This window comes from Rhinoderma darwinii, chromosome 3, assembly GCF_050947455.1.
Source record: "Rhinoderma darwinii isolate aRhiDar2 chromosome 3, aRhiDar2.hap1, whole genome shotgun sequence".
NCBI classification, from domain to species: domain Eukaryota; kingdom Metazoa; phylum Chordata; class Amphibia; order Anura; family Rhinodermatidae; genus Rhinoderma; species Rhinoderma darwinii.
This window is the reverse complement of record NC_134689.1, coordinates 225939619-225952332: the sequence shown is the minus strand read 5'-3', so window position 1 is coordinate 225952332 and position 12714 is coordinate 225939619. Positions and strand designations below refer to the sequence as shown.

General features: G+C 42.4%; 1 protein-coding gene across 1 annotated transcript in view; it reads right to left on the bottom strand.

The window, feature by feature from the left end:
- The window catches only part of ITIH5 (inter-alpha-trypsin inhibitor heavy chain 5), an 80099-nt gene that overhangs the window by 47592 nt on the left and 19793 nt on the right, over positions 1-12714 (bottom strand). Inside the window, exons 6-7 of the mRNA XM_075857471.1 lie at positions 2907-3076; positions 1696-1812 (exon numbers count right to left, since the gene is read on the bottom strand). Of these exons, the coding sequence (XP_075713586.1) occupies positions 1696-1812; positions 2907-3076 (287 nt within the window). The remainder of the gene's footprint in view (positions 1-1695; positions 1813-2906; positions 3077-12714) is intronic.

The following is a 12714-nucleotide window of genomic DNA, read 5'->3' as shown; positions in this document are numbered from 1 at the left end:
TATCTGTAATTGAGTGGCCAGCGCAGTCACCAGATCTCAACCCCATAGAGCTGTTGTGGGAGCAGCTTGACCATATGGTACGCAAGAAGTGCCCATCAAGCCATTACAACTTGTGGGAGGGGCTTCTGGAAGCATGGGGTGAAATTTCTCCCGATTACCTCAGCAAATTAACAGCTGGAATGCCAAAGGTCTGCAATGCTGTAATTGCTGCAAATGGAGCATTCTTTGACGAAAGCAAAGATTGAAGGAGAAAATTATTATTTCAAATAAAAATCATTATTTCTAACCTTGTCAATGTCTTGACTATATTTTCTAGTCATTTTGCAACTCATTTGATAAATATAAGTGTGAGTTTTCATGGAAAACACAAAATTGTCTGGGTAACCGCAAACTTTTGAACAGTAGTGTACTATGTCAGCATTTAAAAAAAGGGTAGATGCTTATTTATTGACAAATGGCATTGAGGGTTATAGTTAATCAAGCAATGAAAGATGGGTAATTTATTGAGAAAGGTTAAACCTGATGGACCTGTGTATTTTTTCAACCTATGTAACAAGTCTTCTTCAGTAATATTAATTAATCCTGGTGCTGATAGTGTGGCGCTGCCTTCTGAAACAGATATGATGTCACCCATTATTTTTTTTCTATCTAATAGTGCCACCATAAACTGATATATTGTTCTGTATTAAGCATTTATACAGCGCCATTTCGGCTCGCCGAGGAGTGAAATTCTAGAGCGGGACAAGGTTAGTACGTTACGGATATGTTGTATTGATCTCGATTGTGTATGTTATATTGCCTGGCACACATGACCATTTTTATTTGCCTGTAGGTAAGTTATTAACAGTACTCCCAGAACATGACCTATTGTTTACTCCTCAACCCTGCTCAGAGAGCAGAAAACGTGTATGTTCAATTGCAATCTATAGAAGTGCTAAAGGACTTTTCCTCAAATGCCATAAAAAAGTGAGAAATATAAAAACTTTCAAATATACTTACTGTTAAAATTATTTTTAGTCCTACTCTAGAATGATGAAAAAGGAGCAGTGACACTGCTTCCATAGTGACGTAACACATCTTCCAATCACTATCATGGGTTATCCGTCACTATGCATGAAACATCACTATAGTCTGTGGCTGGACGCTGCAATCATGTGATATTTCGTTGTTATGTACACACCGGAATATAAAGAACCAAAGGCATGGGACTGAAGTAGAATTTTGATAATAAGTAACATGTAAATTATTATAAAAAAATATTGTTTTTCTATTCTATCATTTTTCTATATATTACAGGTTTATTACCATTGGTGAAAAAGTTAAATTCCTGGACAACCCATTTAATGTACAACTGAACATCTATTTTTATTGGGTTTTTACGCAAAGAATTTTTGACAGGAAATTAGAATGTCTTCGGCTCACACTTTACTTTACATTCATAAGTCATTGGTAGACGTAGGCAATTGTGTAGGCATACAGTTGCATACGTTTGTACCCCTTATCACAGCATATAGAGCTAGGACATTTTTTTTCATGCTCCACTTTACCCTATAAAATTACATGAAAATGCAAAACCAAATCAGAGCATGCTGGGGTTTAGGGAAAATAAAGCCAGTCAGCCATAAACACAGCGTGTTTCCTAATTTTTTTTATAAATCCCTTCTTTGTAAAAAAATAAATAAATATTACACTCACCTGTCTAATTTTAGTTCCTACCATAGAAGCGCTTGTATCAATCACAAAAATTACATTCTTTGGCAGCGGAGGCAGATCTGTGGGTGCAAAGTAATGCACAAAGTATCCATTTAAAACCTAGACAAAAAGAGCAATGGTAACTTGTGTTAAAATGACCTAAACAAGTCAGTATAATTGTAGTAACATGAGATATCACAGCATGACTTTTATTGGACCTTTTTATTGTTTGTTCATACATAAAACATAGTGGTTTAGTTTTATATGCAAACAAAGCATGACCACTTACTTAAACAGGAGCAGGTTAAGTTTAGTTTTATACGCCTAAGGCTTCGTTCACATCTGTGCCAGGGCTCCGTTCCGACGGAGCTTTCCATTGGAACGGAGCCCTGACTGACACAGGTTTCCATGATTCCATAAAACCATGATTTCAATGGTGATGGATCCGGTTCCAATGGTTTCTGTTTGTGTCAGTTGTGCAGGGGTTCTGTTGGGTTTCGTCATTTTGACGGAATCAATAGCGTAGTCGATTACCGGAACCTGGAACGACAAAACCCCTGCACAACTAAGACAAACGGAAACCATTGGCACCAGATCCGTCACAATTAAAATCAATGGTGATGGAAACAGAAACCTCTGATTTCCGTTTGTGTCAGTCAGGGCTCCGTTCCGACGGAAAGCTCAGACAGAACATCAGAACGGAGCCGTGACGCAGATGTGAACGAAGCCTAAGACGAATGCAACATTATCATGTGGATTTTGTGCGATTTTTCCCTGCAGAAAACAGTTGAGAGTCTAAAAAAATCCAATATGCTTACCTACCCTAGAGCTCTCATTGCAACATTTCCCTGGTCCCCCATTGGTCTCTGTGCACTCGGCCTCCAGCGATGAGGTGTCGTCACATGTGACTGCTACAGCCTGTGATTGGCTGCAGCGGTCACATGTCGACATTGCACATCATCGCTGGATGCCAAAGACTGGCAAGGGACCATGCTCATCAAATCAGAGAAATATCTGTTTGAGGTGGTAAGACGCTATGTTCTCTTACAATTACTATCGGCTTCTATTGGACTGATCCAGCTATATTTCTTATCTACCCTTTTGAGCCTGTAAGATTTGGAGATTATCAGGAATAGCATTAAATGTTTCCATACTAGTTTGTGAAGATTAATCTTGTGAAGCCCCATTTAAAAAAAGTTCTAATTTTCAGATACCTGAATGTCTCCAACACTGAGCTCTCTTTTTACATCATAGCGGACAACAAAATCACCCAGAATCCCATTTTGAGTGATCTTTGCTTGCTGGAACACATTGGGTTTGAATGTTATTTTTGCAAAGTTTTCCGTCTGATTGATTACGGTTGAAGGAGGAGGCGTTGTTCCATCTGTTGGAGAAAGAAACAATTCTGACCATTTCATAAACTGGTAAAATTATAACATCTCATAGGTGTTTAAATATTTATTGTCATTCGAGAAAATCTCATTTATAGCCATAGTGCAATTTTCTATTACTGTGGGAAGTTGGGAGAAAAAACTTAATGATTCTACATTCTTCCGGGTCATTCCTGTTCCAAAGCTTACAGTAAAGTGTATTGTAACACCAGGGGCGTACTAGGGGGGGCAGGCGAGGCATGTGCCCCGGGGGCGCAGCTAGGATGTAGGGAAGGGGGGGCTGCACAGAGCAGTTGTATCAAAACAGCTGATCGCTGCTGATAGACGCTCTGTATGCCGGATACGATCAGCTGTTTTGATACGTCTGCTCTGCCGCGGTCCCATTCTCTCATTCTGTGTGGCACCATCTACAAGGGGGGACTGTGTGGCACCATCTACAGTGTGGGCTATGTGGCACCATCTACAAGGGAGGGCTGTGTGGTACCATCTACAAGGGGGGACTGTGTGGCACCATCTACAGTGTGGGCTATGTGGCACCATCTACAAGGGAGGGCTGTGTGGTACCATCTACAGGGGGGGCTGTGTGGTACCGTCTTCAAGAAAGGACTGTGTGGCACCGTCTGCAAGGGAAGGCTGTGTGGCATCTTCTACAAGGCGGGCTGTGTGGCACCATCTACAAGGGAGGGCTGTGTGACATCATCTGCAGGGGGGCTGTGTGGCACCATCTGGAGGGGGCTGTGTGTGGGCTCTTTAATATATATATATTCTTTTAATTTATTGTTATGGTAACTCCATTATATAACTATATTGCTTGTAAAATGTACAAATGGTTTAATGCTCGAGTTATGTTAAAAAAAAAATGGTGAAAAAAATATTACAAGGGTTTCTATCTTAAGTGAAGGTGCGGTATGTTAACTTACTTGCTCAAACACACATGCAAACTTTTTATTGCATATAGTGGAAAAAGCTGTTTGTAAAATTATACCAAATCAATCACATGAAGCCAAATAATTTAATTATTTATGACAATGAGTAATAAGTTTCAAGTCTTTCAAATGAAATTTTAATGGGATTAGGTTATTATGTGGCATTTGAACAGTCAAACAACTACTAATCTTCATCCATTTAACTGTTGGAATTCCAACATCAATTCTTCTTAAGAGTCCCTCTTAGGTAAATATAATTTAGAAATTTCTTCAATCCATATCTTTATTACAGGAGTGTGATTTTTTATGCATAGCAGTCATCTCGCATGTGATCCCAAAGACACAAGCTCTAGGCACTGACATTAATATATACATCCAAATGTGGGAACCTTTTCCTGCTTGTGCCACTTCTATTTAAAGAGGCTCTGTCACCACATTATAAGTGGCCTATCTTGTACATAATGTGATCGGCGCTGTAATGTAAATTACAGCAGTGTTTTTTATTTAGATAAACTATCATTTTTGACGGTGTTATGACCTATTTTAGCTTTATGCTAATGACTTTCTTAATGGACAACTGGGCGTGTTTTACTTTTTGACCAAGTGGGCGTTGTGGAGAGAAGTGTATGACGCTGACCAATCAGTGACCAATCAGCGTCATACACTTCTCCGCATTCATTTACACAGCACATAGTGTTGTTACTAGATCACTATGTGCAGCCACATACACACACATTACCGTTACTCAAGTGTCCTGACAATGAATAGACATCACTACCAGCCAGGAAGTGATGTCTATTCAGAATCCTGACACTTCGGTAACGTTTGTGTGAGATTTACAGCAAGGCAAACGTAATCTCTGTCATTTAACACTTCTCTCCACTACGCCCACTTGGTCAAAAAGTAAAACACGCCCAGTTGTCCATTAAGAAAGTCATTAGCATAAAGCTAATATAGGTCATAACTCTTTCAAAAGTGATCATTTCATAAATAAAAAACACTGCTGTAATCTACATTACAGCGCCGATCACATTATGTACAAGATAGGGCACTTATAATGTGGTGACAGAGTCGCCTTAACTCCCCAACTTCAGCATTATAGCTGTGACAAGGTAAAGACCAGCCACATTGTATGTTACTTCATGTAAATTGAGTTGCGATTATTAACAAACCTAATACAATGCCTCAAATGCATAACTCCAAAGTTGGAACAATAGCTGTGAAAGAGGCAATGAATATTGTAAATCTTGACCTATGTTTCCCGTTGCTCAGTGCTCTGGAGGTGGCCTTCTCTTAAAAAGGGTTATCCAGTTTAGTAACCCAGTTTCCTATACCCCTATTAGGGAATTCTGAGATAATAGTGGGGGTCCCCTGTTTTGGATCCTTATCTCTTGGCCAGAAAGAAGAGCAGCTATAAAGAGCATCTACCTCTCTGTAGGATTTGTTCTGCATTACACATACATCCCATTGATATGAATGGGCACTGTGTAATGCTTAATTTCTCCTGTAGCGGCGCTACCAGGAAATTGATCACTAAGGGCACGGCCAGATGTGGCGGAATTGCTGTGGAATTCCGCTGCGGACAGTCCGCAGTGGAATTCTCCAGCGGCCGTTTTTTACAGTTGTTTCAATAAATTTTTAGGCAAGTTAGTTCAGACGTTGCGGAAAACTCCGCTGCGGACCATAGGCTGCGGTGCGGAATTTTCCCTCCGCAGCATGCACTGTCTGTTGCGGAGAAGAAGCAGAATTTCACTGCGGATTTCAGCCTTTGCAATGCAAAAGCTGAAATCTGTGGCAAGTCCGCTGTCTTTTCTGCTACGTCTGAATTACCTGTCAAATATGCAAATGTTGGTGCAGATTCGTTGCGTAATTGCCCCAAATCTGCACCAACATTTGCAGCGGAAAAACTCTGCCACGTCTGAACGTGCCCTTAGACTCAGTTTAATCGCCGGTATTAAATCTAACTTAAGGATTCACTCAAATTTCTGTCGTGGATGTGCTGCATGTGTGCAGCAGATCTGCATGATGATTAGCCCATTGTTATTTAATGAGACTAAGGGGGGATTCACACGAGCGTGTATTGGTCCGTGCGGGCCTCGTGGTTTTCACGCGCCACGCACAGACCAATACAAGTCTATGGGGCAGTACAGACAGTCCGTGCTTTTTGCGCAGCATTTGTCAGCTGCGCAAAAAGCGCGACAGGTTCAATATCTCCGCGTATTTCGCGCATCACTCACCCATTGAAGTCAATGGGTGCGTGAAAGCCACGCAGGTCGCACGGAAGCACTTCCGTGCGAACCGACTGAAACAGCGCACCAGCTGTCAAAAGGATGAACGTAAACAGAAAAGCACCATGTGCTTTTCTGTTTCCAAGCATCCAAACGGAGTGTCTTTGAGATGAGCGAACCAGGACAACCGAACCGAACTTCACAGGGTTCGGCCGAACTCGTTTTGCCCGAACCTGGCAAAAAAATTTCCGGTACGCGACGTCAGGAGATAGTCACTGTCCAGGGTGCTGAAAGAGTTAAACTGTTTCAGCACCATGGACAGTGACTTCCGATCCCAATATACATGAACCTGTAAAAAAAAAACGAAGTTCTGACTTACCGATAATTCCCGGCTTCTTCCTCCAGTCTGACCTCCCGGGATGACAATTCAGTCCAAGTGACAGCTCCAGCCAATCACAGGCCAAGCACAGGCTGCAGCGGTCAAATGGACTGCCGCGTCATCCAGGGAGGTGGGGCCCGATGTCAAGAGAGGCGCGTCACCAAGGACGCGTCACCAAGGCAACGGCCGGGAGGGAAGTTCTCGGTAAGTACGAACTTTTTCTTTTTTTTTAACAGGTTTCTCGCTATTGTGTTCGGCAGTCACTGTCGAGGGTGCTGAAAGAGTTACTGCCGATCAGTTAGCTCTTTCAGCACCTTGGACAGTGACGGGCGTCGACTAGCCTCATCTATATGATGGCGGCTGCGCGAAAATCACGCAGCCGCGCATCATACACGGATGACACACGCAGCTGTCAAGTCGTTTTTGCAAAAACGCAACGTTCGTCTGAATCTGCCCTAACACTTGGTTATTCCATGTGGAATCTGTAGAAATTAGTATCATGCTACTTTTTTTCCGCAGTTGATTTAGTGCGGAAAATTTCCATAGCATGTGAACAGGGTTGTGGATAACCTATTCACATGCATGGGATGTAGATTGTCATCGGATTTGACGTGTGTCAAACCTGACACGTGTGGACGTTCCCATAGGTTGCAGTCACACCCAGCTGATTTTATTGCAGAAAGTTCTGCAACTGAAAATCTGAATAATTTATCTGAATGGGGTTGTTTCTTCAGAAGGTGCATGAGTTTCTGCAAGTTCAATTCTGATTAATAAAACTGATCTTTAGTCGAATAAATTTCTGCAATGAAATCGGTCATGTGTGACTGAACTCATACTGCCCGTTTTCCCCACAGATTAAAGCTGATCGCTTGGAGTCCCAGCGGGAGGTCACTTTACGATCAGCTTATTGTCAAGGACACCTTTAACAAGCAGGATTTGTCCAAAGCGAAGAGCGTCTATAAAGACGTTTGATTGCAGTCACAGAAAACTCCTTTTTAATGTAACACTAGCTGAAATACTAATGTCGATCACTTGGCATTTATTTTTAGAACCTGCTAAACAACCAGGGATCGCCTTCACAAGTGACACCTTGACATTTCTGCATTTCCTGACTCCAGCTCCTTTCCGCTGTTTAGACTGATAAGGAAGCTAAACAAGAAGCCATTGTGCAAGGTTTACAGTACTGTGTCTTTTTATGTGTAACATAACTTTTCCTAGATAAGTACACAGGAAATACATTACTTTATTTCAATACTGATATATCTGGAGCCTCAAATGAATATCTATTATTGGCCCTGCATGAAAGCCGTGTGCTTATTTGTTCCAGTGCACTGGGAAAGCACAATTCTATTATTGTTGTGGGATAAATCATTTTCCTATGTAGACATCTTTTATATGATGCCAAATGCAATAAACAAACAAGATACAAGAAAAATAACCTCATCACTCAGATGTGAAGACACATTTCAGTATTTTATTTATAATATATTTATACGGACTTTGATGCCAGCTGCAAATACAAAGATGTAGAGACACAGGAAGCGAGATATGAGACCTCAGAAATGCTACAGACATCCTGAATATATTCACTCTGCCTACACATAGTTGTTTGTAATATTCAATTAAAAATGTCATCTTATATTTCAATTATATAAAGTATTATTTCGTTTTGGAAGGCTAAACACGTAGTAATAATAATAATAATCATAATAATAATAATAATAATAATGTTCAGTGACCATGCTATTGTGTAGTACCAAGGTTAGTTTGTACCAGTTAACATCAATCTGATCTTCAGACCTAAACTCCCACCATGAACTCCTTTACTGTACCAATTAGGGTACAATCACAATTACAATTTCAATAGTTTTCCAAAATTCTGCAGCATAATACACTAGCAGCAAAGTGGATGAGATTTCAACAAATCTCATGCACATGCTGCAGAAAAAACTTGCAGAAAACACGTGCGGAAATTGACCTGCCGTGCAGATTGTAAATTTGTAGCATGTCAGTATATCAATCTCTCTTGCGAAAACGCTGTGGAATTTCCGCATGGAAAATCCAGACGTGTTATGATTAGCAGCAGGACTGCTGTTAATCAATCATTTTTTGTCATCTCTGTGTTTAGGCGTTACTAGGCAATGCCTTTAGTCTGAGTCTGGATTTGGTAATCATTTAGCTTTGCCTGGTTAATTATGGCAGAGTAGTTTTCTTGGGCCTACATACCGTTTCTAGCATGTGCTAAATTCTTCCGAGATTCTAGTTGGAGGCTTTGCTCTTGTGTATGTGTTTGTTTGAACTGTGGGACCCGTTGGTCCCCTGAGAGATCTACTTTTTGTATAGTGGTTTTATGTGTATCCTGGGATCACTAGTTCCACAGGTTTGTTTGCCTTTCCTGTGCATTTGGTCTGCTGCCAAGCTGTTGTCTTACCCTGCTACCTGAGCGGCACCTCCTGGATAGCAGTCGGCCCTGCAACACACAGCTCCCAAGTCCCAACCTATATGTATGTGTTATATGTGGTATACAAAATGTATTACACACAGACATTTTGTGAATAGTAATTGCTAATTATTTTCCCATCTGTTCATTGTTTATTATGAGTTATGGTGATCATTACTATAGTAACATAACTGTTCTTCCCATCCAGGTGTGTTCCCCTTATCATTTTCCTCAGGACATCAGGATGGTGAGAATGAAGGAAATTAGCTATTGTTTTATTTTCCAGATTAACACATTTATGTGCATAATATGAATAGGTTAGTGAAGTGTTTCCTGCCATAATGGCTTGTGTGCTGAGTATAGATATCAGTGAATGATATATGATATCTCCACATGTGGTATATATATATGTCTAAGGAGGAGGGAGAACTATTATTACAATAGATTTTGTATTTAATATGTTTAGAGATGCATTAATGAATTCAAACTTTTTCACCAACCAAATTAGTCCGATATTGTTTGAGACCTCCTGTTTGTCACATATTTAATTATATGAGCGTATAAATAAAAATATAAATGGATATAAAAATTAGCATTTTATACAATTTTTATACAGGTTTTATCCAAAAGTAATTTAACCCACAAACTTTGACTTAAACATATGACACTAAGGTCACATTCAGACGTGGTGCGGAATTGCTGTTGAATTCCGCTGCGGACAGTCCACAGTGGAATTCTGCAGCAGCCGTTTTTTACATGTCTTTCTATAAATTTTTAGGAAACAGTTCAGACGCTGCAGAAAATAACTGTGCGGAAATTAGTCTGCGGTGCAGATTTTTCCCTCCGCAGCATGCTCATTCCATTGAAGAGAAGAAGTGGAATTTCACTGCAGATTTCAGCCTTTGCAATGCAAAAACTGAAATCTGTGGCAAGTCCGCAGTGATATCTGCAACGTTTGAATTACCTGTCAAATGTGCAAATGTTGGTGCAGATTCATTGCGTAAATGCCCCGAATCTGCAATAACATTTGCAGCGGAAAAATTCCACCATGTCTGAACATGGCCTCATAATACATTTTTGTGCTTTACTAACTTTTTAAAGGCAGACAATTGCAAGTGTGTTTTACTGGACTATAAACGAGGACTACATAACAAATATATCAAAATTGTACATTAAAGCATGCTAATATTTATGTTAAAGAGCAATTCCCTATAGAAAATATGTAACAAACAGTATCTTTATGTAAATATGTAAAATTTAATATTATTATAATTTAAAAAAAATGGCTTTAAATAGTAAACTCTTCATGTGTGCTAGGAGAGCTTTTCTTCTATGCAGTGATCAGTCTGGTGTGTGATGTGATGGCACCTAGTAGCACTGACTTCAGAAATAATCGTACTCTTTACCCTCTGCCCTTTAAAGTTACTCATTGCCCACCCATTTGAGTTCAGGAAAACTCTGATCATAGGTGGGACTCACAATCTCAGCTCCAGGCCACACATAAGCCATGCTGCTTACTATGTGCAGATTCCAAGCTCAAAGTGAGAAGGATGGAGGACTCCCAAATGGAACAGCAACTGTGACTGTTATGATGGTGGTTCTTACCCTTTGCCAAACTACTGTGTAATCATAGTTGGACAGGTCCTGTCCTCTGGTGAATGAAAAATCACCTTTCCAGAAGGGAGGCCCATGAGGTTCAGCAGAGGACAAACCCACTTGTGGCTTACATGCCACTAGGGCTAACCGCATTTTAGACCCTAATGATAGTATAACCTATGTACGTTATGATAATGGCAATCTTTACAAACCAGTTAAAGTGCACATATACAGCACAGAGCAGGCCCACAGAATGATTTTCTTTGGTGAGCCCAATATACACAGTGTCAATGTCTGTTTGTAGTGCCTGTTTGTCCATTCAATGCACATACCTGTAGCGTCCATGGCCGTGGGCAGTCGGGTTTACTCACCTCCCGACGCCCGCAGCCATGGATCCGTGAGCGCTGGCCCCTGTCTCCTTCCTAGGAGACGCCAGCGCTCACTTCCGCTCCGTCCTGCTGTGTCCCGTAGGGTGCGCGCGCTCGCTCGCGCACGGCTTTAAAGGGCCAGCGCGGGCACAAAAGGATCGTCATCATCATCAACTGCCATGATTTCCTGGTCTATAAGAAGGCCCCAGGCCTTCTGATCCTTGCCTGAGCGTTGTTAGTCTATCCCAGTCTGTCTCGCAAATGGTCCCTTAGTGTTTCCCCGTTCCAGTTGTTACCCGTGCCCTGTTACCCGTTCCTGTATTCCGTATTGTTCTAGGTCCTGTGCCTACCAGCGTTGGAGTCGTGTCTACTGCACCTGCTGTCGTTTGCCACGTCCAGTGTCTTCTGCCATGTCCAGTGTCTTCTGCCACGTCCAGTGTCTTCTGCCACGTCCAGTGTCTTCGTCCAGTGTCTTCGTCCAGTGTCTTCGTCCAGTGTCTTCTGCCATGTCCAGTGTCTTCTGCCACGTCCAGTGTCTTCTGCCACGTCCAGTGTCATCTGCCACATCGGATACTGCCCGCCACGCCTGGCGCCACCTGCCGCACCAGCCTCCATCCGTGCTGAAGAAACAGCCACCATCTGGACTATTTCAGGTACCCAAGCATTACTGTCTGCCATTGACTTTTGCATAGACTGTGACCTGGTCAGCTGCCTCCACGCTATGGTAGAGCGGCCTAGTGGGTCCACATACTCTGTGCCCGTGACAATACCTTTTTTGCAAATGTGTGACCAGTCACAATTTTTCCTTACCATACGTGTCTTCTCTGTTGTCTTTTTCCATATTTAAGGATCTACTCATTGTCAAATATGCTTGTTCTACATATGTCCTCTATCAGGGGATGCCGAAGAAGCAGTTGCACCGGGGCCCTGGTGCTTTAGGGGGCCTAAAGGTCCCTCTGCTACATAAGATGACTAATTACATAAATGGCACATGCAGGGCTGGCTCCAGGTTTATGTGGGCCCTTGGGCGACACAGACTTAGTGGGCCCCTTTGCGGAGGAACTCACGGTGACAGTAAAATGGCAGAAAACTTTGTCCCTCCATATTGAAGTTAGGCCCAGTTTGTGACCCCATATATTTAGTGCCCTCTGTAGATATTGCCACAGTTGCTCCTGTAGATTGTACCACACATCCCCCTTGTAAGTAGTGCCACACAGCCTCCCTCATAGGTATTGTCACACAGCCCCCCTGGTAGGTACTGCCACACAGCCCTCCTCATAGGTACTGCCACACAGCCCCCCTCATAGGCTCTGCCACACAGCCCACCTCCTAGGTAGTGCCACACAGCCCCCCTCCCAGGTAGTGCCACACAGCTGCCTCCCAGGTAGTGCCACACAGCCCCCCTCCCTGGTAGTGTCACAAAGCCCCCTCCCTAGTAGTGCCACACAGCCCCCTCCCAGGGAGTGCCACAAAGCCCCCCCCCCTCCCAAGTAGTGCCACACAGCCCCCTCTCATGTAGTGCCACAAAGCACCTCTCCCAGGTAGTGGCACACAGCCCCTCCCTGGTAGTGCCACACAGCTCCTCTCTGGTAGTGCCACACAGCCCCCCTCCCAGGTAGTGTCACACAGCCCCCCTCCCAAACAGTTCTTTCAATCCATCTGTGATTTCAACAACCAGTTTGAAAAAAACAACT